The 23804-nt window shown below is 52.9% G+C and overlaps 10 protein-coding genes across 10 annotated transcripts in view; 5 read left to right on the top strand and 5 right to left on the bottom strand.

The window, feature by feature from the left end:
* Positions 1-23: 23 nt before the first annotated feature.
* VE01_05974 (uncharacterized protein) lies at positions 24-1892 on the bottom strand. Its single transcript, XM_018275432.2, has 2 exons — positions 1668-1892; positions 24-1566 (listed from the first exon to the last, which is right to left on the bottom strand). Exons 1-2 carry the CDS (start codon positions 1697-1699, stop codon positions 282-284), a joined length of 1317 nt encoding a protein of 438 aa, XP_018129369.2. The 5' UTR covers positions 1700-1892; the 3' UTR covers positions 24-281.
* Positions 1893-2722: 830 nt separating this feature from the next.
* VE01_05973 (uncharacterized protein) lies at positions 2723-6081 on the bottom strand. Its single transcript, XM_018275431.2, has 2 exons — positions 5450-6081; positions 2723-5403 (listed from the first exon to the last, which is right to left on the bottom strand). The coding sequence occupies exons 1-2, from the start codon at positions 5542-5544 to the stop codon at positions 2802-2804; spliced, it is 2697 nt and encodes an 898-aa protein (XP_018129372.1). The 5' UTR covers positions 5545-6081; the 3' UTR covers positions 2723-2801.
* Positions 6082-6236: 155 nt separating this feature from the next.
* VE01_05972 (uncharacterized protein) lies at positions 6237-6974 on the bottom strand. The gene has a single exon (XM_018275430.2). It carries the CDS (start codon positions 6851-6853, stop codon positions 6359-6361), a length of 495 nt encoding a protein of 164 aa, XP_018129371.1. The 5' UTR covers positions 6854-6974; the 3' UTR covers positions 6237-6358.
* Positions 6844-8411, top strand: VE01_05971 (uncharacterized protein). The gene is made up of 2 exons (XM_018275429.2): positions 6844-7252; positions 7448-8411. The coding sequence occupies exons 1-2, from the start codon at positions 7083-7085 to the stop codon at positions 8136-8138; spliced, it is 861 nt and encodes a 286-aa protein (XP_018129374.2). The 5' UTR covers positions 6844-7082; the 3' UTR covers positions 8139-8411.
* A 392-nt stretch (positions 8412-8803) lies between these two features.
* On the top strand, positions 8804-10245 carry TMP1 (Thymidylate synthase). Its single transcript, XM_018275428.2, has 2 exons — positions 8804-9187; positions 9238-10245. Exons 1-2 carry the CDS (start codon positions 8967-8969, stop codon positions 10088-10090), a joined length of 1074 nt encoding a protein of 357 aa, XP_018129373.1. The 5' UTR covers positions 8804-8966; the 3' UTR covers positions 10091-10245.
* A 285-nt stretch (positions 10246-10530) lies between these two features.
* Positions 10531-10976, bottom strand: VE01_05969 (uncharacterized protein; the record flags this gene model as incomplete). Its single annotated transcript, XM_018275427.1, has 2 exons — positions 10531-10568; positions 10634-10976. The coding sequence occupies 2 exons, from the start codon at positions 10974-10976 to the stop codon at positions 10531-10533; spliced, it is 381 nt and encodes a 126-aa protein (XP_018129290.1).
* Positions 10977-12271: 1295 nt separating this feature from the next.
* VE01_05968 (uncharacterized protein) lies at positions 12272-12632 on the top strand (the record flags this gene model as incomplete). The annotated part of the gene is made up of 3 exons (XM_018275426.1): positions 12272-12370; positions 12457-12476; positions 12524-12632. The coding sequence occupies 3 exons, from the start codon at positions 12272-12274 to the stop codon at positions 12630-12632; spliced, it is 228 nt and encodes a 75-aa protein (XP_018129326.1).
* A 1028-nt stretch (positions 12633-13660) lies between these two features.
* On the bottom strand, positions 13661-16355 carry VE01_05967 (uncharacterized protein). The gene is made up of 3 exons (XM_018275425.2): positions 16166-16355; positions 15967-16102; positions 13661-15910 (listed from the first exon to the last, which is right to left on the bottom strand). Exons 1-3 carry the CDS (start codon positions 16264-16266, stop codon positions 14276-14278), a joined length of 1872 nt encoding a protein of 623 aa, XP_018129285.1. The 5' UTR covers positions 16267-16355; the 3' UTR covers positions 13661-14275.
* Positions 16356-16509: 154 nt separating this feature from the next.
* Positions 16510-19216, top strand: VE01_05966 (uncharacterized protein). Its single transcript, XM_059463749.1, has 3 exons — positions 16510-16731; positions 16783-18052; positions 18107-19216. The coding sequence occupies exons 1-3, from the start codon at positions 16653-16655 to the stop codon at positions 18321-18323; spliced, it is 1566 nt and encodes a 521-aa protein (XP_059319608.1). The 5' UTR covers positions 16510-16652; the 3' UTR covers positions 18324-19216.
* A 1757-nt stretch (positions 19217-20973) lies between these two features.
* The window catches only part of BEM1 (bud emergence protein 1), a gene marked incomplete at its 3' end in the record, with an annotated part of 3555 nt that continues 724 nt past the window's right edge, over positions 20974-23804 (top strand). The window contains exons 1-4 of the mRNA XM_018275423.2: positions 20974-21783; positions 21883-21981; positions 22073-22816; positions 22878-23798. Of these exons, the coding sequence (XP_018129284.1) occupies positions 21778-21783; positions 21883-21981; positions 22073-22816; positions 22878-23798 (1770 nt within the window). The 5' untranslated portion in view covers positions 20974-21777. The remainder of the gene's footprint in view (positions 21784-21882; positions 21982-22072; positions 22817-22877; positions 23799-23804) is intronic.

Genomic DNA, 23804 nt, shown 5'->3' with positions numbered 1-23804 from the left:
TAAAAGCCAAGGACGAAGAACGTGAGAGTAAATGTATTAGGAAGCGGTCTAAATTATATACAGTGCCAATGCCTTCATCTAATAAGGGTGGACTTTTCTATCTCTATCTCTATATCCATATATCAGTACCGTAACCTCTACTTTTATGGCAATTCCACATATCCGCTATCATTAAGGGGAGAGTGAGTGTATCCCAACGCGACCCCATACGCCAAAAAGACAACACCAAAACCAAAACCATCTACAGTACCCATATCCTACACCTCCTTCCCGTCCCATATCTACGCAGCCCCAAACACCTCCGAATGAATCCTCCCAGGCTCCACGCCCAACCTCTCCAAATCCGCCCTCTGCTTCGCCATAAACGGCACCGGGCCACAAATATAATAATCCGCGCCCTCCACCAGCGCCTCCGTCCTCGCAAACTCTACGCGGCCCTGGAAATCATAATCCACGCCCTTCACATCCTCCTTCCCCACCTCGTCATAGTACACCGCCCTCGACACGTTCCCATTTTTCTCTACCGCCGCCGCTAGCTCGTCGCGCATAGCGTGCACATGGCGGTTTCGCGCTGCATGCACGAAATGAACTTTCCGCTCTGACGGACCAGATGTGATGGTCTGCAGCATCGATAACATGGGTGTCAGTCCCACGCCGCCACTGAGTAGGACTACAGGCGTAGTCGCCTCAGCATCGAGCGTGAAATCTCCATACGGCATACTCAAATCCAGCACCGCGCCCTCAGGCGTCCCGTCATGCAACAAGTTCGAGATATGACCCGCAGGCCTATCAGCACCCCCCTCGCGCTTGACCGAGATACGGAACCGAGAGGATCCAGGAGGCGCAGAGAGGGAGTACTGGCGCGGCTGGAAGAGGTTCAGGCCTGGCACGAAACAGCGAATTGTTACGAACTGTCCCGGACGGAAAGGGGGGAGGGCAAGCCCGTCTTGAGGCGCGAGGTGGAACGAAGTGATTTCCCCGCTCTCTGGGGTCTTCTGCTCGACCACGAAAGAGCGCCAGCCGTTCCAACCTCCTGGGGTGGCGGCAGCGGCGTCATAGAGACCCTTCTCAAAACCGATGAAGATTGCGGCAAGCTGCGCGTAGGCAGCTGCCCAGGCCTCCATAACAGTGGCATTGACGCCGTCACCGAGGACTTCTTGGATTGAGGCTAGGAGGTGCTCGCCTACGATGGGGTAGTGCTCTGGCGCTACGCCGAGTCCGGCATGCTTGTGCCCAATGCGCGAGACGGTCGAGGAGAGCTTATCCAGATCGTCGATGTGGGCAGCGTAACCCCAGACTGCGCGGGCAAGCGCGGACTGCTGCTCACCTGACTCCTGGTGGGCGGCGTTGAAGACATTGCGCAGCTCCGGGACGGCGGCGAGGATGCGCTTGTAGAAGTGGGAGGTGATGGCGGTGCCGTGCTGCTCTAGGACCGGGGCGGTGGATTTCACGATGGCGGTTTGCTCTGGGGTGAGGGGCGGGGGTGCGGAGGTGTGGAGGGCGGAGGTGTGACGGATTGGGGCGGGGGTGGTCCGAAGGAGCATGGTGAGATGTTGTGGGAGGCGCCTAAAAATGTTTTAGTTGACTGGGGTGCAGGGTGTTCGGGATGCAGATTTGATGACTGTCTTAGAAGTTTGAGGAGGATGACTGATGGATTGAGGACTCACATTGGGGGGCGTCTGAGGGATGTTAAATACATTTTTGCGAGGAATTGTTTGTACAGAGAGGATAATGAGAATTGTGAGGATAATGAGTAGAGAAAGCAGAGAAGGGAGAGGGAAAACAGAGTGAAACAGAAAAATTCGAGATAGTAGACGTGAATCCTGAGAAGAGCATCTCCGCGGGCTTATAACATTTTGCGGGGAAACCTGTGTGATAAGATAAAGAGAAGATTGGAGAGATAGAGTTTGGTAGAGGGAAGGAGCACAGTGGCGATAAGTGGAGATAAGTCGGCTTTCTCTATAACTCGCAATGCAGTAAGCCGAGGTATTTTATATAATTTATATATATATATATTGTATATTTCCCCGTTCTAAATACTTTAATATGGTTGAATTGCCGGTACCCTTGCTAAATGCAGCCTTTTGTTTGGCAGGTTGAAGGCTAGTGGCGTCGATAATTCGCGATAAGCCCATGTTGTGGCAGTGTCTATGGTGTATGTTTCACTCTCAAATACGCCTGTTTTCTTCAAAATTATGTTTAAAAAATCGGCATAAATCGGGTTTTCACTTGACACGATGTAACTGTTGGCCTTTCCAAGTAGGGAATGCCGTGATAAGGCAGGGTGAACAGCTGAGTTGGTTAAGCTCAGTTGTGATGAGTGATTCTCGATGTGGTTGAGATCCGCAGCCTCAAAAAATGAGAACCTTCACCACGCGCTGTTTACTGGAGATGTATATGGTCACGCCTTATACAGACTTGTCAATTGGTTCATCTGATCCTCCTGCCCGGCCCGTAGAATCTGTACAAACCCGAGCAATCATTGTCTTCACCACCGTTATGGTTTAAGGCCGGCGAGGCTGCCTTGTGGCCTATTGTCTGTAGAGTCGCGAGGAGCAGGGACGTCAGAAACAAGGCTCATTACGAGTGAGGGTGGTAATGCGCAAATAGATTGTCTAATATCACTTATTCATGAAAAAATGGCCGACAGGTAAATGCTTCCTTCAATGGTTCAATTGACACCCATTGCTTCAGAGAATATTTAATATATGGTGTATATAATGTTTCGTATTCATCTAGTCTAGCTCTGTCGTATTCATATATTCGTAACTCATTTCTCATCCCACCTATTCCCACCCTCCCTACTCCCTTCTCAATCTATTAACCTCCTTCTCCCTCCTCTCCCTCGCCGCCCTCGCCAACAACACATAATCATCCTTCCTAACAGCCTCCCTAAACACCTCCCTCATTCTCCGCGAATGCATCCCACAATTCCCAACCGGCACCTCCCTCCCCAGCGCAAACATCGCCGCAATAGCACGCCGCCGCTCCGCCTCTGGCCGCACAACCTCCTCGAAACACTCAGCGCACACAGACAGCTCAGGCAACTGCGCGATAGAATACCACCGCGAATCAAACACATCCTTATCCCCCCTACACGGCTGCGTAGTAACGAAGCGCTTCGCCAACCCCACGAACGGGCGTGAGTCCAGTGCGCGTCCCGAGGCACCAGCCCGGTCAGCGAGCAGTTCCAGCGAGTCAAAGTAGTGCAAGAAGCGCGGGCTATCAAAGCGGAGATCGCAGGTGCGTTTTGGCGCCGGCGCACCTTCAGGGTGGGTAGGCACGAAGAGGCCGCGGGTAGCCGGGAGCAGGGCCTCGACGACCTGCGAGCAGGCGTGGCAGACGCCAAAGTTGTGAACGAGGCGTCCTGAGTCGGGGTCGCGCACCGAGTGCCATTTCCGTGTTGCCTCGTGGCCGCCGAGACAGGGTGGCGTGGTGGCGGAGATATGTGCGATTTGGTGGAGGAGAGCAAGGTCCTTCGCGCGGTTCTTCTTGAGGAGGAGCCACGCGATGCGGTACCAAGGCTGGGTGCCGAAGTCGCAGCTTACCTCGTCGTCGAGGGAGCGGAAGGGCGCGGGGACGAAGAAGGTGTGGAAGGGAGTTTGTTCGATGGCTGATTGGTAGCAGGAGGGGCAGATGTTGAAGCCGCGGCATTTGGGGAGGGTGAGCCAGTCGACTTTGCCGCGGACGGGGGAGGTGCGGGGACAGGGTAGGAGCGGAGCGATGCTGCCGTCGCCGCCCATGTCTTCGGAGAATCGGCGGACGTAGCCCATGTTCGGGACCTCGAGGTGGGGAGATTCGACTGGAGGTTGGAAGGGAGGCGGTTGCCAGTAATCCTTTTGCGTGGGAGGCGTGCCAGATTGATAGCTACCTTGGCCATAGGGACTGGGAAATTGTACATCGCCACGTCCTCTCCCACTCATTGGGATAGGCATCGGTAGCGTAGCATTGGGGTCTTTAGATAACGGGTCGATGTCGACAGGACTCAGGTCCCTTTGTCTACCTGGAGCGGTATAAGGCGTCTGCGGGGTTGAACCATATGGAGAAAACGGAGAGACAGGCCTCGATCCCGCTGTATTCTCAAATACAGGTGGGTATGTGTCCTTTCTCTGGCTATCTAACAGCCCCGCAGCGAGGCCAACTGCTGCAAGCGGCCCTGCTCCCCCTGTTCGTGGGCTGGGGAGTGGCATGGAGTATGTTTTCTTGGGAGTACCGAAATCAAGATTTGATTGATTGGAACCGGTCCGGCGATGTCGCGAAGGTTCGACTTCAGGATACAGACTGTCCCCGTGGCGAGATGGGTGACGATGGTGGCGCCGACGTCGCCTGTCGGAGTTTGACGAGTCGCTATCATCTAGGTCACTGCTGACGTATCCTCTCCTGGTTGACTGGGTTGAGGACTGCCGTGAGTGGCGACGATCAGAGCTGTCATGCTGATTGAGCCGCGAACTTGGTCGTTCTGGGCGGCGCGAGCTACTATCATCACCCAACGGCAGGGGCCGTGGCGGTCTCTCTGCTGGATCTCCTCTGGATCTAGGTCTGCTGTCCACACTCCCACGGCTATTATCATGACCTAGCATATGCGGCTGCAACGATCCACTCAAGGTTGGTTTCCTCTCGGTCATCGGTGAGCTAGGCTTTGGGGATGAGCCGCCATACTTCCTTGGTAGTGAGTGGGCAGCGATATCAAACAGGCCTCCATTTCCCGCAGACGACTCAGGAGATAAGAATGCATTCGCTGACGGAATCACTGACGGGCTTCTAACCGTGCGGCCAGGATCATCATGCCTCGGATTGTAAGCGTATGCCGAAGTCGAACGGCGGAATGGTGGGGGGTGAGGCTCGAGATTCGTGGTCAGAGCAGGCAGATCCTGCCGACTTCTCCTTCGAGTTATGGGCGGAGGGGAATCTCGACTCTCCTTTCGATGCCTCGGTCTCACTTGTTCTGGGGGAGAATTTCGACCCTCTCTATGGTGCCTTGGTTTCACTTGTTCTTGGACGACGACTGGTTTGACAGGCACCTTCTTGGATTTCCCTGCAGTGTCGTTCTCAGACGAGGAGGGGGTATCCGGCTTGGGTACAAGCACGAAACGTCGCTCGCCGTTGTCATCTTTCCGGCATGGTGGCTCTGGCTTTGTGGGTTCGGGTTTCATAGAATCGGAGACAGAGAGCTCAGAGTCGTAGAGGATAGGTAGCTGATCTATCACACCTTTGGAGGGCGGGTCGTAGAAAGCCTTCGCGTGTGCCTCCCCATATTCCCTCACCAATGAGTCTCTCTCATCTTCGCAGTGTGGTTTCGGCGGCCAGCCCTTTCTTGGGGGCTGCCGAGGTCTCGAGGGTTGAGTGGTGTCGTAGAAAGAGGGTGCTTGGAGGTTAACTGGCAGTGAACCGTAGATGGGAGGCCTGTACTGGTTAGTTTAGTTCACTAGACCTGGCGTAGTGAACTCACGGAGACGGGGCAGTTTGCCGGCTTCTCGACGTCTTGAAGAAGCCATTCAACAGCAAGTCGTCCGCATCCAAGGTCGATCTTGGTGGGGGGGCCATAATGCCCGCGTCGATAAGCTCAACGCCGTCGCTACGATAACAAGCAGAAAGCAAAAAGCAGATCGTAAAGTCAAGTCATTGAGAATGATTCAGTGTATTGCGCAAAGTTCTGGATTTTGCACTGTGGCTGTAGAGTGTTGAGTTCTAGGTGGACCTCTTTGTATGCATGATGATGCATGCATGCCCTTGTTTTGCGGACAAGGCCGTGAGGCTGAGCGTTACATGCAGTAGCTCGGCGCAACGAAGGCGAGTCTAGAGCTCAAGCGGTGGCAGCGAGACGCCTGGGGTAGGCTCTTTTGTTTCCTAGCTGCTCGATGGGCTATAGTGGTTTGTGAAGCCGCCTTTTCGAGGTCATTTTTAAGAGTTGCCGCCGTACGTTTTCACCGGCAAGTGACTAGATTTGGCGTCCTGCAGGCGGTGGCGTCAACTGGGCAATGTTGTAACTAGTCTTCTAGGACAGCAGTCCACTAGACTGTACGACTTGATGCGCTGCGAGGCTACCATGACAGCGAAGGATGAAGTGGCGCATAAGCACTTCTGCGGGGGGCGAGACCAACAACGAATGGATGGCTATCAGTGCCTGGATATGAACGATCATCATATCTACTTTTTGCCGCCCATATTCCGCCTTTCGACTGTACAATACTTATGAGTAGGGCGGTTTGCAATGTATAATTATTAATAATTCTTATGCCTCATTTCTATACTCCCATTCCCCATTCCCAAACGCCTCCTTCGCTATTCCAACATCCCCCGTAAAGCCATGATGCCAGTCTCCGTAGTCATATATCCTCCTACACTGTAGCCCCCGCCCTTACGTCAGGTACTGCTCGATGTCCTTATCCTCCTCATCATCATACGCCTCCGTCTCGGCCCTCAACTTCTCATCCGCCTCAATAATCCGCTTGATCATCGCCCGTTGGCGCTTCCTCGCCTTCTTGCCCCAGTTTGCACTGGTCGTCTGCGCCGTCGCCTCCACAGCCTCGCCCGTGTCCTCGTCGCTCTCGCTATCCTCGGGCACCTCGACTTGTCCGCGCAGGGAGTTGGCGCTGATGGCTGCTTTGGGCCCGGTGGCCGGGGTGGCCAACTCATCGGCGTCGATTTCCTTGTCGTGCTCCGCGGATTGTAGTTTGGCGGCCCATTGGCTTAGGTACGGACGGAGGAGGAGGTAGGCGCCCACGATGGTTACGATGCGGACCCATTCCTTGAGAGACATGGATGCATAGTGTTCGGCATTGTGCTTGAGATTCTCGAAGCCTTGGGACAAGTAGCCCAAGACTGTGTCTATAAGGTCGTTGAGTTCCGTCATGTTTCAGTGATGCGCTCGTTGGAGCTTATGGTGGGTGACCTTGGGGATTGACTTTCGTTATGAGATTTCGGCGAAACTGCTTCTCCGTTGCATCCGGAACATACAAATTCTTGTTGGGCGAGCCAAACTCCGATGATACTCCGACAAAATAAATAAGCGAGTTAAAGTCCGATGAAAGCCGCCGTACTCGGTGCAATGCATTCCATATATCGTTGCACAATCGACGACGATGGATTCAAAGATAATGGACGTCAAAATGAACGACGAGAAGTCTTCGCAGGTGGCTCCTTCCAACGCAAAATGGAACACCAAGAACCTAATTCCACGACTGGCCACGGATGCTACTGCCGCGTTCGCATCCGCCGTCACAGTTGCACCTCTCATCACAATCATAGATAAGTACGTATAAACAGAATCCTCAAGGTGTAACCTCCAGCTGCCTAACTTCAAAGGCTACGAAGCTATGTTGCCTGCCATTACCTCAAGAATCAGCAGAAAGCTGTCTTACTAAATCCTATCTGAGCCTGACCCAGACCACGGTCACCCCTTCCTCGTTGACCGAATGAAGACTTTCACTGACTCATTCCCCCACAGAGCCATTATGGAAAACGCATCAGGCCGTGCCCCGATAAAAGAGTCCCTCAGGGCATCCTTTCGCTCCTTAATACTATCCCCGAAATCGATGTTCTTCTCGAAACCCTTCGGCCTAATATGCATGCTCTACGGCGGCACCTACCTAACAGCAAACACCCTCGACACCATCACATCCACCGTGACCGCCCAGGACGCGACGCTCGTTACTTCTGGCCCCTTAAAATTCGCTGCCTCCTCCACCGCCAACATTGGCCTCTGCCTCATCAAAGACCGCAAGTTCGCACAGCTCTTCGGTCCGAGTGGACCTCCTCGCCCGGTCCCGATGCCCACCATGATACTCTTCGCCATGCGTGACTGCATGACTATCTTCGCATCGTTTAACATCCCACCACTAATAGGCCCGTCAATGTCGCGACACATGGGCGAGCTGGAAGAGACAATTAGCGCACAGACAATCGCGCAGTTTGCGGCGCCCGCAGCGATCCAGCTGGTCAGCACACCGATGCATTTGCTCGGCCTGGACCTCTACAACAGACCGCATGGCGAGGGGTGGAGGAGTAGGGCCTCCATCATCTGGAAGAATTGGGGAATCAGTGCTGCGGCGCGAGTGTGTCGGATTGTGCCGGCGTTTGGGGTTGGCGGCGTGATCAATAAGAACGTGCGGAGTAAGGGAATGGCGATGTGGGCGTGATGAAAAGGGGTTCATTGGGTACTTGGACTTGTAATGCTTGGCGAGGCGTTGAGGGCGTTTGGGACTGCTTCAGCAGAGTGTATGATTATTAATGAGCGGTCTGGTGCAGCATGGGCATAGATGGAGTTCACACAGAGCATAGCATATAGCGTAGTATATAGCGTTGTAGAGGCTAGTTTGACACGAATAGGGGACCATTAGATAGGGTCTCCTACAAGATCCGGAGACAACGAATGAGACGGAAACAGAAATATATAATACTTACCACCCTCCTCTAAAACTTCTGCTTCTCCCAATTAGTGAGGCCCTGGGTACAAGATATTGGGGACTGTCAATGGACCACATCACCAGAATCGATACCGTATGCATACAATGGAGAAGAGAGCGGCACGGTAGTACAAGGCTATGGGTGTTTCTGTTTTCAGTTCGTAATATCTTCATCCTTCCATCTTTCCATCAAAGCCATCAAGGTATATCAATATTTATTAATCCCATCACAATGTATGGACTCGGATGCATTGATGATCCACACCAGGGTCCCACCAAGGTAAATTGGGGAAAGTTGGGGTTCGGGATTCACAGCCTTGTCCTGTATCGGCGCCACGAGGCTGAGCACATTTGTGGACTTGCGGCCGCGACGCGCTAGAAATTGCACTTAACGCGTCGCGGGGTCGACCTGGGCCACCCCTCCAATGCATCAAGGACAAAATAATAAAAGTCGATATTAAGCAGCGCAACTTCCTCGTTTGACAAGGCTGGGACAACAGAAGTAAAATTCTGATAAATAAACAGAATAGGTGCCTCAATTGCGAGAGAACACATTGAATAATGGCTTCCGCAGCAGTAGAGTCAATGCCGCCGGTAGACGTGGCGAACACGAATGCGAGTGATAAGGCGGCGGCAATAGACAACGCGCTGGCATATAACGCTGCGACTACAAGCAGCATCTCTGAGCCAGTTGAACCTCCGGCGGACCCAAATCATGAAGAATTCCAATACCTCAAGCTTATCCGCGACATCCTCGACAACGGCGAACACAGGCCCGACAGGTATGTCCCATCTCATCCCCTACTCCAAGAGACCTCTAACACCCCCTCAGGACCGGCACAGGCACCCTCTCTATCTTCGCGCCCACTCCCCTAAAATTCAGCCTCACCTCCCCCAGCGGCTCCCCCCTCCTTCCCCTCCTCACAACCAAGCGCGTCTTCCTCCGCGCCGTCCTCGCCGAGCTCCTCTGGTTCATCAGCGGCTCCACCTCCTCCCTCCCCCTTTCAGAAGCCGGCATCAAAATCTGGGATGGCAATGGATCGCGCGCCTACCTCGATAGCATCGGGCTCACAGAGCGCGTGGAGGGTGATCTCGGCCCTGTCTACGGATTCCAGTGGCGGCACTTTGGGGCCAAGTACGTGGACGCCCAGACGGACTACACGGGACAGGGTGTTGATCAGCTGGCGGAGGTGATTCACAAGCTGCGCCATACGCCGTATGACCGCCGAATTATCCTGAGTGCATGGAACCCCGCGGATCTGAAGATCATGGCTCTGCCGCCGTGTCACATGTTCGCGCAGTTCTACGTCAGTTATCCACGCGCGAAGAAGGGCCAGGAGGGAGAGAAGCCAAAGGGTCATCTGCATTGCCAGCTGTACCAGCGCAGTTGCGATATGGGCTTGGGAGTGCCGTTTAATATTGCCAGTTATGCGCTGCTGACGCATATGCTGGCGCATGTGTGTGACCTCGTGCCAGGGACGTTCACGCATACGATGGGCGACGCGCATGTGTATCTTGATCATGTGGAGGCGCTGGAGGTGCAGTTGGAGAGGCAGCCGAGGGAGTTTCCGGGGTTGGAGATTAAGCGGGAGAAGGGGGGTGATGTGGATGGGTGGACGCTGGAGGACTTTGAGGTCGTGGGGTATAAGCCGCACAAGGGGATTGCGATGAAGATGAGTGTTTAATGACGGGGTGTGACGGAGTTGGATTTGGCTAGAAGGGGTGGTTATGAGCGGTGATGAAGGAAAGTAATCACCGAGGCTAGACCTTTGATTTATTAGCACATTGGAGTATTTTCTCCTCTCGATTCAGAGATACCTACAATAGATTATATTTAACCTTATGTCGGCCAAAGTTGGCCGAAACTGTGCATTTTGGCGCCTGGCAACTCTGCGCAACAGAGACACAAGTTAGGGTTCCAGACGAGATGTCACAACAATCAAATCACAGCATCTGTATCACATCACACACCACAGAATATTCCCCAGTAAGTAGTTTGATTAAGCGCCAGTGTGCCTATCCTACGCTTCTCAAGTCTCAAAATCCATTTCCTATTTCATAGTGTGCGCTCATAGTGTTTGCCGTTGAAACCAGCGATCTGATCTCGGCAGTCCAAAGCAGACCCCTAACTATCACTCTTGTCGTCCGCCTTGTTGTACAGACCTATATAAACAAAGATAATTAGCTTCATCTCTTCTCTCCACCCCAAAACAAAAAGAAGCACTCACACTTCCAGCCGCCACAAGTGCAGCCAAAGGAATTGGCCCAGCGAAGCTCAATACCAGCGAGATCGACACCGTGGTAGGCGTCGATACGGTAGTCCGCATCGTGGGCGTGCCAGGCAAAGAGCTTGAAGTCGCGGGTGATGTAGGCGGCGAAGCCGGGCTGGCAGTCGAACCAGAGCTGCTTCTCGTACTTGCGTTGGTCCATGGTGCAGCGGACCACGCCGTTGTCTCTGGCCATACCTTGCACTCTACCGGTGTCGGGGTTCCATTCGACCGCGATGGAGAGGCAGGCATTGGCGATTGGGAGGAGTGCCGCGAGGAAGACGAGGAGGAGGTGGAACTTCATTCTGGGGTGGGGGTGGTTAGTTTGGAGGGGGTGGATGGTTGGTGATGAGACTGACTTGATTCACGGAAGATTAAAGTCGAGGTTGAATCTTGGATTGTTAGCTGATGTTTGAATGTGAGGTCGTTATGGCTTGGCTCACCAAGAAGTCTTGCCAAAGAGGTGCTCTGGTAGAGTTGTTGAAAGGGTTGTTGTTCAGATCGAAGGGCCAAACTTAACGACGACGTTAGATCAAGATTGAAAGATAGGAGTTGTTTGTGGGCTCATGTTCTGATGACAAACGACGCTGATAAAGGAGTTTATCTTACCTCTCGATGAGTTGTTGAAGTTGGTGGATTGAGAGAAAGAAAGAAGAAGAGAGAGAAGGATGGGGGTTATAAATACCACTCCACTCACATTAAAGAGATCTCAAAACTTCCAGTCCTCAGGCCGACGTACGTCCAGCTCACCCATGGGAAAGTCCAACACGCTGCCATACCTCAGGCCGGTGTTGTCCTTGCCAGATAATGCAGGCGAATTACACCACTTCCCATAAGAAGCGGCTGTTTTCAAACTGGGGTTATAGGCCCGAAATCAAGCGGGATGTGACAAATATGGCAACAGACATTCCAGATCCTGCATACAACTATATCAGAATTTGAAGAGTAGAGTCCAATAATTGTAATGTATATTGCAATACTTTCATATCTTAAGTTTAAGGAATATACTAATTGTATTTGCAGGCTATCAAATGTTGTTGTTGTTCCCTTTCGTTTTGTTTTTTTCGCTTCTCACCTGAGCCACCCGCTCCCATGAATCTGGCATACAACCATATCAGAATTTGAAGTTATAAAAGATCTATATCTGCAATTTATATTATAATACTTATATATCTTGAGTTTGAATGATTATACCAATCGAATTTGTAGGTTATCTTTTGTTGCTGTTGTCGTTTTCCTTTCCTTTCTTTTCTTTCGTTCTCCGCATCCCACGTCGCCCCTGAGCCACCCACAGGTGGCTCAGGGGAGACGTGGGACGCAACCTCACCGTCGCCGCGCCGATGGCGACGGTGAGGTCGACACGCTCTCGCCTGCGGGGCATAACAATGCCCCGCTCCTATATAAAGGAGGGCGAGAGACAATTTCCTCTTTCTTTCCTCCAACTCTTCACCATCTTCGACCATCCAAGACAGAGCCTTCACCACCTTCCACAACCACAAAGAAGCATCACCATCAATCCTCACTCACCAAATCAACCATTCTCAAGCAAATCCACAAGAACAATTCATCTTCCTGAACAATCAAAGCAAGCCTGAAGCAATGGCACAAGCCGCCGATACTGTGGGTCTGGTTATTGGCATTTTCCTCGCAGTTGGGGTTGTGACGATGTTCAGTTTGTTCTGTTATTTCAGATCGCACGTATGTATTACTGCACTCCACCCGTGAATCTTTGTTGCTCCTCGCACAAAACAATCATCATATGCTTGAGATCTAACGTTTACCAGTTCCAAGCCCCTGCTTCAATGTACAGTATTCTTCGCCCACCAAATGTGGCTGATGCTAACTTTATAGGTACTACACCGAGGAAGGTAACGGCACTGAGCTCGCGAACGCGGGTGCCTCCACCGACGGCTCGTACATTACAGGCGAGGTTAACGGCCGCCAATCCCTCCAACGCTGAGCAGAAATGAAGATGGACGTCCATGTGCAAATCGAGAAGGGTTAATGGGCGGAGGAAGTTTTCGTCGCACTCGGGACTAAGGCAGATGAACTGAGAATCAATGTCATATTGACCACCACCATATCTCTGACTTTATCTACCATTCTTTGTGAACGTGAGCCAAAGAATAATCCATCTCATCGGCGCCACTTCTCGTCAACTGTACCCCTTCCCAAAACCTCGGGCCCTCCTGTGCATCCAGTCATCAACAGTCCGATCTCCTCCAGATAGATGCTAGCTTTCGATGTGATGATCATTCCAGCAACAAAGTTGCCCTCCTGTAAACGCCTCCTGTAGCCATTCCATCACCGCCAATACCCCCTTCCCTCTCTGAACTTCATTATCTTGGCGCCATCATGGCCCCCTCCGGTACTACATCCCCAAAATAGTCTTGCCTGTACCAGGAGAATAGCCTACTCCCGTTGTCACAGCCTGTCTTTTTTCTATAGAGCATCCGTAGCATCTGAGCAACTTCTCGTTCCCAATCGATCAGTCCAGAACGCCAGGCCAAGAACAATTCCCATAAACACGAATCCCAACAGCACGTTTTGAAACAGTAGGCAGGCCGCCGTTAACTCCATCCACGTGTATCCGCTCGACGCAAGGACACTCAAAGACGCATCACATCACCCCCACACCCCGATCTCGAGACCGATCTTCCCGCGCCACAACTGGAATTGCCTTCTGAAATAGAGCGAGAGGAGAAACACAAGCAGCGGCGGCGCGAGGACCAGAGCTTTCCGGATGAGTTGAAACGACGCAAGGCGCGCGTAGAGCGTTGGTGAGATGTGCTTGGCGCTGCTGGGGGCCGCCATGTTGAGCGTGGCGATGCGGGAGAAGAGGTAAGGAGGGATGGGACGGGACATTGAGGTGGGGTGTTGTACAGTTTATATATAACGTGAGATGAGTGCGTTATACGGTATAGAACGTGAGCTTCAATGGGTTGAGTTAAACGACGTTCTTGTCACCCCGTTGGAAGGATCTGGGATGTGCATATAGATTACATTGGTAACAGCCGGGAGGCATGAGACTATATAAGAAAATGTATTTTTACTGCCTAATTACCTTCGAGACTTTATCAGCATTCGAACCTGACTTTGTGTATGCATATCGGTGCTGGTTGATGTAGCTGCACCTCAGATGCAAGGGGCTATAGATTCACTTGTGCTGGTTGGACCAGTGGTAGGTGAGGATATGTAGATGTTTCGGCCCCCATATACGCCGACACATCATTTTGGCACACCGAACTAAGCCATTGTGATACATGTACTACCCATTGTGACAACTGATATGTTGATCGGGAAGCTACCCCACTATATACGCGTAGGCTATTTGTTTCCTGTGAGATTATGGTTTCGGACCGGGTGGAACGAATGATATGTCATATGTGATAACATGCCTTTTGTGATTGGGAGGAAACATTGTGATGACAACTCGGGCAGGAACGAAGCAAGGGGCTGGATTCGGTCTGTTTGATAGCCAAGGTGCGGTGAACCTCGATTACATTTTGCAATATTTATGTAAGGACCGCGAAACATGAGTTATATGGAGATCCATTCCTGAGTGAATATTCATACCACCCAATGCGAATATCCCTCATGGTCTCACACGGCGACCCCGCTGCTCCGTGCCAGTCCATCAGGAATATCATCATCTACAAGCTTATTTTCCCAGAACGTGACTCCCTCTATGCTCTCAGCCCTGCATAGCGCTCCTCTCTCCTCCGCCATCTCTAGCTCTTCCACCGCCACGCCAATGCTCCACCCAAACTGTGCTGCGACGTCCCGTGCCGAGATACCGACTCCAAACGTGCGCCAGTCCCATGCAACATCCTTCTCGGGTGGCACAGTGTGCTGTTCAAGCATCCAGGCAAGAATCGCCCTTACAGTCTTCTCATCTGTCCTATCCGTGCCTTGTACGACAAGCACCCCGCTCTTGAACTCGCGAAGTCGCACAGGCAGCTTCAGCGACTCCCAGAGTCGAGCAGCCCGCTCAAGGTCACGGGGTGAGACTAGCTCGATGCCATTTCGTGCGCGGTTGAACAGCGCCCACAGATCGACGAGGCTGATGATACCGCCTGTTTTGCGGAGAACGCCAGTGGCGTCGTCAGTGAGGAACTCTGCAAGGTTGCGCGACAGCTCGCTTAGATAGAGAGTCTCAGAGCTGCTGCCGCCGCCGAGCATGTCTTTTGTAGTCACAAGGCCGAGAGCGGTGGCGGACTGGGCGAGAAGTGTGCTCTCCTCAGAGCCGGTTTCGCTGCCGCTGTTGGTCTGACGGGCGAACGTTTCGGCGAGGGCGACTATCTCCTTTGCCGACGCCATAAGGGCTTCGAGGTCCTCAAAAGCGTTGCCGATAACCACTTCGTTGTTTCTGCGCATATCTAAACGCCGCTGTTCGAGCCCAGCAATGCCGACAGTTTTTATTCTATCAGTTGGTAAGGGTTCCCCCGACGGGCTCGGCTTTGGCACTGGCGGTGCACCATGTAGAAGCCACTTCCGTTGAATCATTGCCCCTTTTAGACGCTCGTGGAATATCTTCTCTCCTCCAGCTCGGAAAGAGATTTTAAGATTTTCTGGTGTCCTGACCGCGGACGCACTAAAGCCTTGAAGGGTCGGGCCTGGTGATTCGGGTCGGAACTCCTGCGGCTGCTTGAAGCCTTTTGGGGCTTCGTTAGATATCAGAGGAGCACCACAGAGTTCACAGGAGAGCAATGACGGGTGATTGAGGAATGTACACCTGGGACACTGAAATGAAGCCGCGTCACTGCTACTTTCAACCGATCCCTGGGGGAGACGCCCCTGTTCTGGGAGACGTGCCTCTGAAAGTGGTCGTGCACCCTCATCTCGACTTCGTATTGGTACTGGAGTACGCAAAATATTCGTAGGAGCCGCTGGGCGATTCGCTGCACTGACTATGGCGGCTTTGAGCACATGAGCCAAAGGTGGCTTTATGCCACAGGCTAAGCATGGCGGCAGCGGTGTGTGTATTGTGGCCGTAGAAGGATCGAAGTTTGACGGTACAGGGTTCGAAAATGTGCATATAGGGCAAATCCAAGTGGCATTGCTTGCTGCAGTTGGCTCAGCAGGTGGTAGGTGAAAGGGGCTGTCTGTACGGGTTGTTGGTGAGGATGTAGCGCTTCGAGAGGGCGAGTTCAGCGCGGTGACCCTGTTCTGGGTGGATAATCTCTTGGAAGGTTTAGGAACGAGGGTAATCTTCGGCGAAGATTTTAGAAAGCCTGCCTATTCAGGAAGTCAGCCGCTGCTTGGGGTCTTCTACAGTGACTTGCGCGGCCTACATAGAATTCAAATCGCTCAACCTCCTTCAAGTCGATTCCTACGGAGTTCTTTCGCGGTTCTTCATTGTCCACATAGTAGATCCGATGGGACGTCAAGTAGACATGCCCATCCTGGTGGTTTGGTATTTTATACTTCCTGGAACAGAGAATAAGTGTCCATGGTTCAAAAAGTTTGGGGTCGCATGTGGTTCTTAATTACCCCTCATAGAGCCCAACACTGTCCTGGACAAATAGGAGGACTTCGTCTGGAAGTAGAGATGGCCTCAGCGCAGTAGTGAGGTCAATCTGCTTGAGGGACATTCGGGATATCCAGGATATCCATGCGCTAGTGGAGTTGTGTGTGGAAGCGTGGAAGGTGTAAGAAAAGGCAACTGGGTGAAGACGCCGATGATGGCATCCTTATCGGCCATCTCGTCAACACACAAGATGGCCGATAAGGATGAGAAACCCCAAGGTCAATCCACGTGACCTTATACTTTTAGGCGAGGGTTTGGGCATGGACAGCGCCTTCCTCCAGCAACTTTATCCTCAGCCTACTTCACCGTCCTTCACTCATCCAGACTTCAACTCTTTCACTTGTCTACTCTCCCATGACATTATCAACTCTGAGCTCTACTTGATCCGCTCACACTTCTACTAACATATAAAGCACTTTCGGAAAAGTCGCCATCGCGACACCGCGCCAGATGTCGATGTCGCACAACTCGTGGGCGCCCTTACCGCCGCCGCCTGGCACCCAGCCATCATACGCAGCCATGGCCGCAAGTGAGTCCATCCGAAAGGCATCACTCGAGGAAAGACCTAACATCATTCAAGGCACTACAGCATATACACCAGTGCAAGTTCGACAGTCATTCAACTATCCTCCAACCCAAGCTCCACAATTCGTACATGTAGCCCAATACCCCCAACTTCCTCCCGTGGCCGCCCCCGCGAAGCCGCCGACAAAAAAGAGAATCGAATGGCCAACATCAGTGCGCAGCTATGTACAGAGGGCGTTCGATCCGAGTAACCTGTATCCCGATGTCCCGAGAGCGGATATGGAGGCGAAACTCAAGGCGACCATCTCGTCCGCCACTGAAACGGATACCCTTACGAGTGTAGACTGGGATAACCTACCTTTGCCTCAGGATATGGTGCGAACTGAACGAGCTGCTCTAGCAGAACCATCTCCCCGTTGGGTTAATGGGCGTTTCATCTCGAGCCCCGAGTCGAAAAAGCGGAAATCGCAGGTATTGGATGGAAAAGACGAGCAAGATGTGTCTTCAAATCCTCCATGGCGTACAACTAACACACACACCGGTTTTGAAGACCGAATAACATTTGCACCGAATGGTGGCCCTCTCAATGTAGCGACCAAGCCTCTCCCGGATGGCCTATCGACCAAGGCAAGTAAGTCCCAGAAGAACCTTGAGAAGCGACAACGACGATTTGATGGCGGCTATAAATCTACCTACAAGGAGTCGCCCGTTCTGGACGCCAGTTCCGGACCTGTTGTTGGCCGTTGCCAGACTCTCGAAAAGAGATACTTCCGTCTTACATCTGCTCCAAACCCCGATCATGTCCGCCCAGAGCCTATCTTGAAACAAACACTGGATTTCCTGAAGAAGAAGTGGAGGAAGGAGAGCAATTATTCATACATCTGCGACCAGTTCAAATCTCTCCGTCAAGATCTTACCGTGCAGCACATCCGGAACAAGTTTACCGTAGAAGTCTACGAGATTCATGCCCGGATTGCTCTGGAGAAGGGGGACCTCGGTGAGTATAACCAGTGCCAAACACAGTTGCGCGCTCTGTACGCGCAGAAGCTCGGCGGAAACCCGATCGAATTCAAGGCGTACCGTATACTTTATTTTATTCACACATGCAACCGGACGGCCCTGAACGACGTGTTGGCGGATCTAACCATAGCAGAAAAGGACGAGTTGGCGATCAAGCATGCGCTCGGCGTCCGTTCGGCGCTCGCTTTAGGAAACTACCACAGATTTTTCAGATTATACCTCGACACCCCGAACATGGGCGCATATCTCATGGATATGTTTGTCGAAAGAGAGCGTCTGGCTGCGCTGTCTAACATTTGCAGAGCGTAAGTCACCCCCACCCTGTGGTATGGATATGTTCATGGCTAACATCTTGATAGATACAAACCACATGTGAAACTGCGTTTTATTACTGAAGAGCTTGGCTTTGAATCGGACGCCGAGGCGGCACAGTTTATCTGTACTTACGAAGGCGGCCGAGCGTTACTTGAAGAGCGAGAAGATGGCATCCTACTACTTACCGGCAAGACCGGCGGCATGTTCGACGTGGCCAAGAATGCGGCGTTCAAAAAGATTGACATCAAGGGCCAGATCTAAACCCCGGTGTTCGATTTCTGTTTTATTGTCCCACAGGACCCTTCCGAGAGTACGATATGAACCGGTGGCATATACCCAGGCAATCATTGCTATGCTGCCGACTCTGGCTCGAATATGTGGCCATTCCTTGGACCTTCCTAGAAAGGTGAATAGCGACCACAAGTGTCTTCACATTCGTCCTCGTCCGTCAGTCCGCATCACAAGTCCACGTCAGCGTCATTTGTCCAGCACTCCAGCCTTTTTTTAATTTATTTGCAAGCACCTCGTCGGCATACCTCAATTCACCTAACCTATTTCTGTCACAAAGTCACAAGCTTCCAGGACGAACCCTGGATCCTACTACTTCTCCCTCTCTACATTTCCTATCCGTCGTTTCGCCTAGCTTAGATGTATACTCTAACAGCAAAATGAGGGGTATGTTATTTTCGCCGTTCCGCCGTTTGGGGGTTGCAGGGGGCAGCAAAAGAGATATAAATACCATAGTTCGGACAGATTGATCGTGGGATGTTGGGGAGACTTTCTGTGCATAATCGGATGGGGATTCGCATGAGCATCTCTTACGACGCGACGCGGGGTAGCGGCAGCATGCATGCATGGTCAGAGGGGATCAGGGGGGTTAGCATGTGGTTCACTTTTTGAGGATTTTCGATTCCCCGACCGACCATCGACCATCACCCACGCACTCGGCGCAGTAGGAGTTTATTTTGTGGGGGTTGAGCTATATACCAGGCAGGCATCCAAGTCGTCGTCGTCCGTCGTCAGCGGCGGCGGTGGCAGACAGTGGCGTTTTTGCTTCATTTTTTTATGATCTGGCGCAATTGGGATAGAGAAAGGAGTTTTTACTCTAGAAAAGAAGCGCAAGTAATAGAAAAAGTCGAATTTTTATCAATCCCTAATTCCCATGAAATGCCGTAGATGTGATGAACCCATGTTCCATGTTGCCCATGTGCCCATATCCCCCGTCCGTCCGTCCCGGCCGTCCCAGGTCCTAGTCCCACAGTGTTCGAGATTCTTCTATTTTTCTTGTCCCTGGGGGCCCCTGCTCTGCTGGTCTACTGGGGAAGCGACGCCCAGAAGGCATGGTTGTAGTGGCGATGGACGTTTCATATCTTCGGGGTTACTAGGGGGGTAGGGTGGGGGTATGGGTGCCATGTGGATGGCATGGCTATGTGGCATGGTATCGCATCGCATCGCATGGCGTGGCTTTTTTTTTACTTCCCTCCAAGACGGGAGGAGGGGGATCCGCATTATGGGACGCGGGGCTGGGGAGGGGGGGAGATATGCCGAGGAGATAGAGGTGGTGGTGGTGGTGGTGGTGAGGTTGACGATGGGCGGGCGCGCGGCAGAGGATGGCTGAGTGAGTGATATATGGACGAACATGCATGTGCAAAGGAGGTCGCTTTGACGCGGCTGATGGGTGGGTGGCTGATTATGGTGGTGGTGTAGGGCTGGATGGAGAATGCTATCTCCCTCCGCCGGCCATACAGGTCCTATCTGCACTGTACCTATCCTGCAGAGTAGTTCGCAGGACATCACAGCTCCTCCAGCCGTCCAGCGGTTCGTAGGATCACACCAGCTCCTCCGTCCCATCCAGCTCATCCTGCCAGTCCGTCGGTAAATCACTCCCGCCGATCACTTGTGCTCTAGAGCTGGTCCAGTGGGAAAACCTCTTGGGGGGGATATTGGGATGGGCAAGTTGGATTGGACCTCTAATCCCGCAATGGTACTGCCAGGACCGCATTGTGCCCACATTATCCCAACGGCGGTCCCAGCCCCCCGTCGTCCGTCCGTCACAGGGTCCATCCACCCTATGCGATGAGGGGAGTACGCGCACTGGGTGTGCTGAAGCGTACAGTAGAGCAGCGGGATTGGGAGTAGTAGGCTCGAGGAGAGCACCAGTAGAGCACAGCTAGACCACAGTTAGACCAGAATAAGAGCATAATAAGCCACAGAAGCGTACGTTAGAGGCAAAGCAAGCAAATTGACACGGCCTTGACCTACTCCGTACTTACTGTAGGCCCCCCCCTTTGTAGAACGCACGGCACTAGCAGACATCCACCAACGCCCAACCTGATTTGATGTGATGTGATGTATTGTTACATATAAGATTGTATGGGAGGGTACTTTGAGCCCAAGGGGAGAGGGAGTATTATCATCACCCACATGGGCAGCTATAGCCATAGACAAGAGATACAGCCCAGCCCATAGACACCAGCCATAGTAGATACACCCATTGACACTATCCATAGTAAATACAACCCACAGACACCATGGACACAGAGAAACACCCACAGAGATACACCCACAGACATCCACAGATTCACCCACAGTCACAGTCACACCCAAGATACACACAGTCACAGTCACCATAGACAACCCAAAGACACACTCATGCATACATACACCCACAGGCATCCATAGACACCAGAGATACAGCCATAACTATAGACAATAGAGATGCATCCATAGACAGTCCAGAGATACAGACAGCCATAGATCATAGACACCACAGACACCACAGACACCACAGTCACTCAGATACATCACCCACAGTCACCACAAATCACCCATAAGACACCCCCCATTGACACACCCATAACATACAAAAACCCACATTTACAGCCTTCCCAGCCTTCCCACAACCCACCTACACCACCACCTTCCTTACCATCTACATACCACAACAACCCACAGCCCCTTCTCTCTCCCCTCCCCTCCCCCTCCACTCCCTCTCCTCCCCTCCTTGTCAATTCTCCCTCCCTATTCCCATCCCTTCCCACACAAATCTCCGGAAAGTCCCTTCTTCACCAAAGTACACCCACAACAGTACTTACTTCTACTTCCAATCCCACTTCCACTCTACTGCACACTACACACTACTCACTGCACACACTATAACTCTCTCTATCTGACTAAACCCTTCTATACCTACCTACCTACCTACCTACCTACCCTCAAATATCCTGGCATTTTATCTCTTCCACCCCAAAATCCCCTCCTAATAAATATATATACACACGCTCTCTCTCTCATACATATATATATACACCAAATCCCACAATCTCGACCTCTTCCTATCCCATCCCACCCCGCATCTAAGACACGGCCCCGTTCCAAACGACCCCCCCTCTCTCTCTCTCCCCTCCGACTTCCCGCGCCCGCTATCGCGATACTGTATGTACAGTTTCTGCGACTTCTAGGTTCATGACAACAGCTGCCGCCAGACTCCCAGGGGACGCCAGTCTATAAACGCGCAGACGCACGCTGCACGCCCGCCGAGACCCGTTGAGAAAAAACGTCACCGAGAGAGAGATACAACTCCTACATCCTACAGTAGCGCCCGCATTCCCAACTCTACGATACCATACAACCTGCTGTGAAAGCATCAACTCGCGAAACTTCTTGTCACATTTGCGCGTCTCTGGAAAGGAAAGGAAAGGAAACTTAGGTCACGATGAAGGTCCGTCAATTGCTGCGCGTCATACACTCCTCTCTCACTATGCGATGAGTGAGGGGGAGAATGTCGAGGACAAAGGAAAACTGACACCACCACACACAGGCCCTTCGCCGCTCTATCAAAGGCGACAAGAATGACTCAAAACTGCAACACATCTCTGTGACTCCCAAGTCCGCCGTCGCCATCGTCCCTCCGAAAAAGGTACGTCTCCATCCCCTCCCCCTCTTTCACGAGCCACTCCAATCCCCCATCCCACACAGAAGACTGATCATGTGCCTCGCGCCACCTCCAGGTAATTCGCGCACTATACGACTACGAAGCGCAGAACGCGCAAGAGCTCAGCTTCCAGAAAGGCGACTTCTTCCACGTCATCGCGCGCGAGAACGACACCGACTGGTACGAGGCGTGCAACCCCGCCGTGCCGGACGCGCGCGGCCTCGTACCCGTGAACTTCTTCCAGGCGCTCGGAAAGACGGAGCGCGACAGCGGGCAGAGCACGGGGTCGGCGGGGAGCGCGAAGGCTCCGGATCACGACTCGGGGTACTCGGACACCAATACAGGGCCGGCGCCGGGGCCGAATCCGCAGCGCTTGTCGAAGCTGGGGAAGGGGAGCGGAGCGATGGTGTATGGAATCGTCATGTACGATTTTGCGGCCGAGCGACCGGATGAGCTCGAGGCGAAGGCGGGGGAGGCAATTATTGTGATTGCGCAGAGCAACCCGGAGTGGTTTGTTGCGAAGCCGATTGGGCGGCTAGGAGGCCCGGGGTTGATTCCTGTCAGCTTTATTGAGATAAGGGATATGACGACGGGACAGGCGGTGCCGGATTCGCAGGAGGCGGTGCAGAGGGCGGGGGTGCCAAAGGTGGAAGAGTGGAAGAAGATGGCGGCGGATTATAAGAATAGTAGTATTACGCTCGGCAAGTTTGAGGCCGCGAATCAGCAGCAGCAGCAGCAGGGCATGGAGCAGGATATGGGACGGATGAGCTTGCAGCAGGCGCAGCAGCGGCAGAGCCAGCAGGCGGGGAATGGCCAATATGTGAGTTTATCCAGAGCTGGGTATAGACGTATGACAGATGTATGTGGCTAACACCTCCTAGCAACAACAACTCCGCCAATCTCAACAAGCCAAATCGCAACAACAACAAAACCAGCAATACGCCGCCCAGCAACAACAACAACAAGCCGCCGCAACCTCCCAACTCTTCTCCCCCGTCTCCGCGCACATCCCCCGCTACTGGTTCAGCGAAGACAAGTACTGGTTCGTGATCGAAGCCGCCCTCGAGGATGGCCGCCACTGGGAGCTCCAGCGCTACTACGAGGACTTCTACGACTTCCAGATCGCCCTCCTGACCGAATTCCCCGCCGAGGCCGGCAACACGGGAACCCAGAAGCGATCACTCCCTTACATGCCCGGACCCGTAAATTACGTCACGGACCAGATTACCGATGGGCGCCGCCACAATCTCGACGCGTATGTGAAGAACCTCCTCACACAACCGCCTTATATCAGCCGCTGCACGTTGGTGAAGCAGTTCTTCGCGCCGAGGGAGGGGGATTTCGAAATCGATCCCGAGGCACCGGATGGGTACAGGGATTCGGCGGGGAGTCAACAGAGTTCGACGGGTACGCCAGCGGATGATAGGGGTGGGAGTAAAGCTGATCTCAATGGCTCCGGGTATGGTGGTCTTACGGCCGCGCCGCCGCGTCAACAGGGGCCTCCTGGGGGGTTCCCGGCACAGGGGGGTGGGCGAGAGGTGGGACAGCAGCAATCTCAAGCCTCGCTGCAAGCAGCGGGTGGGGGAGCGATGAAGGTGAAGATCTATTTTGGGGATGATCTGTTTGCGATCAGAGTTCCAGCCGCGATTAGCTATGTGGCGCTGCATGAGAAGATTAGGGAACGCTTGAAGATTCCGGGCGGAGAGGAGATCGCGATGATGTGGCAGGAAGGTGGGGGGAGGGCGGCGCTGGAGAGTGAGGCGGATCTTGGGGAGGCGTTGGCGAGGGGTGGGGGGAAGCTGGTGGTT

The sequence above is a fragment of the Pseudogymnoascus verrucosus genome (assembly GCF_001662655.1).
Source record: "Pseudogymnoascus verrucosus strain UAMH 10579 unplaced genomic scaffold scaffold_29, whole genome shotgun sequence".
Lineage (NCBI taxonomy): Eukaryota > Fungi > Ascomycota > Leotiomycetes > Thelebolales > Thelebolaceae > Pseudogymnoascus > Pseudogymnoascus verrucosus.
This window is presented reverse-complemented; position numbering and strand designations above follow the sequence as displayed.

Coding starts and splice junctions, on each gene's coding strand:
- TMP1 (XM_018275428.2), top strand. CDS start 8,967: ATGGCTTCCGCAGCAGTAGAGTCAATGCCGCCGGTAGACGTGGCGAAC. Junction 9,188..9,237: donor GGCGAACACAGGCCCGACAG/GTATGTCCCATC, acceptor ACACCCCCTCAG/GACCGGCACAGGCACCCTCT.
- VE01_05972 (XM_018275430.2), bottom strand. CDS start 6,853: ATGACGGAACTCAACGACCTTATAGACACAGTCTTGGGCTACTTGTCC.
- VE01_05971 (XM_018275429.2), top strand. CDS start 7,083: ATGGATTCAAAGATAATGGACGTCAAAATGAACGACGAGAAGTCTTCG. Junction 7,253..7,447: donor CTCATCACAATCATAGATAA/GTACGTATAAAC, acceptor ATTCCCCCACAG/AGCCATTATGGAAAACGCAT.
- VE01_05974 (XM_018275432.2), bottom strand. CDS start 1,699: ATGTATTTAACATCCCTCAGACGCCCCCCAAT. Junction 1,567..1,667: donor TCCCTCAGACGCCCCCCAAT/GTGAGTCCTCAA, acceptor AAACATTTTTAG/GCGCCTCCCACAACATCTCA.
- VE01_05967 (XM_018275425.2), bottom strand. CDS start 16,266: ATGTCCCTCAAGCAGATTGACCTCACTACTGCGCTGAGGCCATCTCTA. Junction 16,103..16,165: donor AGTGTTGGGCTCTATGAGGG/GTAATTAAGAAC, acceptor TCTCTGTTCCAG/GAAGTATAAAATACCAAACC. Junction 15,911..15,966: donor TTGAGCGATTTGAATTCTAT/GTAGGCCGCGCA, acceptor CTTCCTGAATAG/GCAGGCTTTCTAAAATCTTC.
- VE01_05966 (XM_059463749.1), top strand. CDS start 16,653: ATGTCGATGTCGCACAACTCGTGGGCGCCCTTACCGCCGCCGCCTGGC. Junction 16,732..16,782: donor ATACGCAGCCATGGCCGCAA/GTGAGTCCATCC, acceptor ACATCATTCAAG/GCACTACAGCATATACACCA. Junction 18,053..18,106: donor CTGTCTAACATTTGCAGAGC/GTAAGTCACCCC, acceptor ACATCTTGATAG/ATACAAACCACATGTGAAAC.
- VE01_05973 (XM_018275431.2), bottom strand. CDS start 5,544: ATGGCCCCCCCACCAAGATCGACCTTGGATGCGGACGACTTGCTGTTG. Junction 5,404..5,449: donor CGGCAAACTGCCCCGTCTCC/GTGAGTTCACTA, acceptor TAACCAGTACAG/GCCTCCCATCTACGGTTCAC.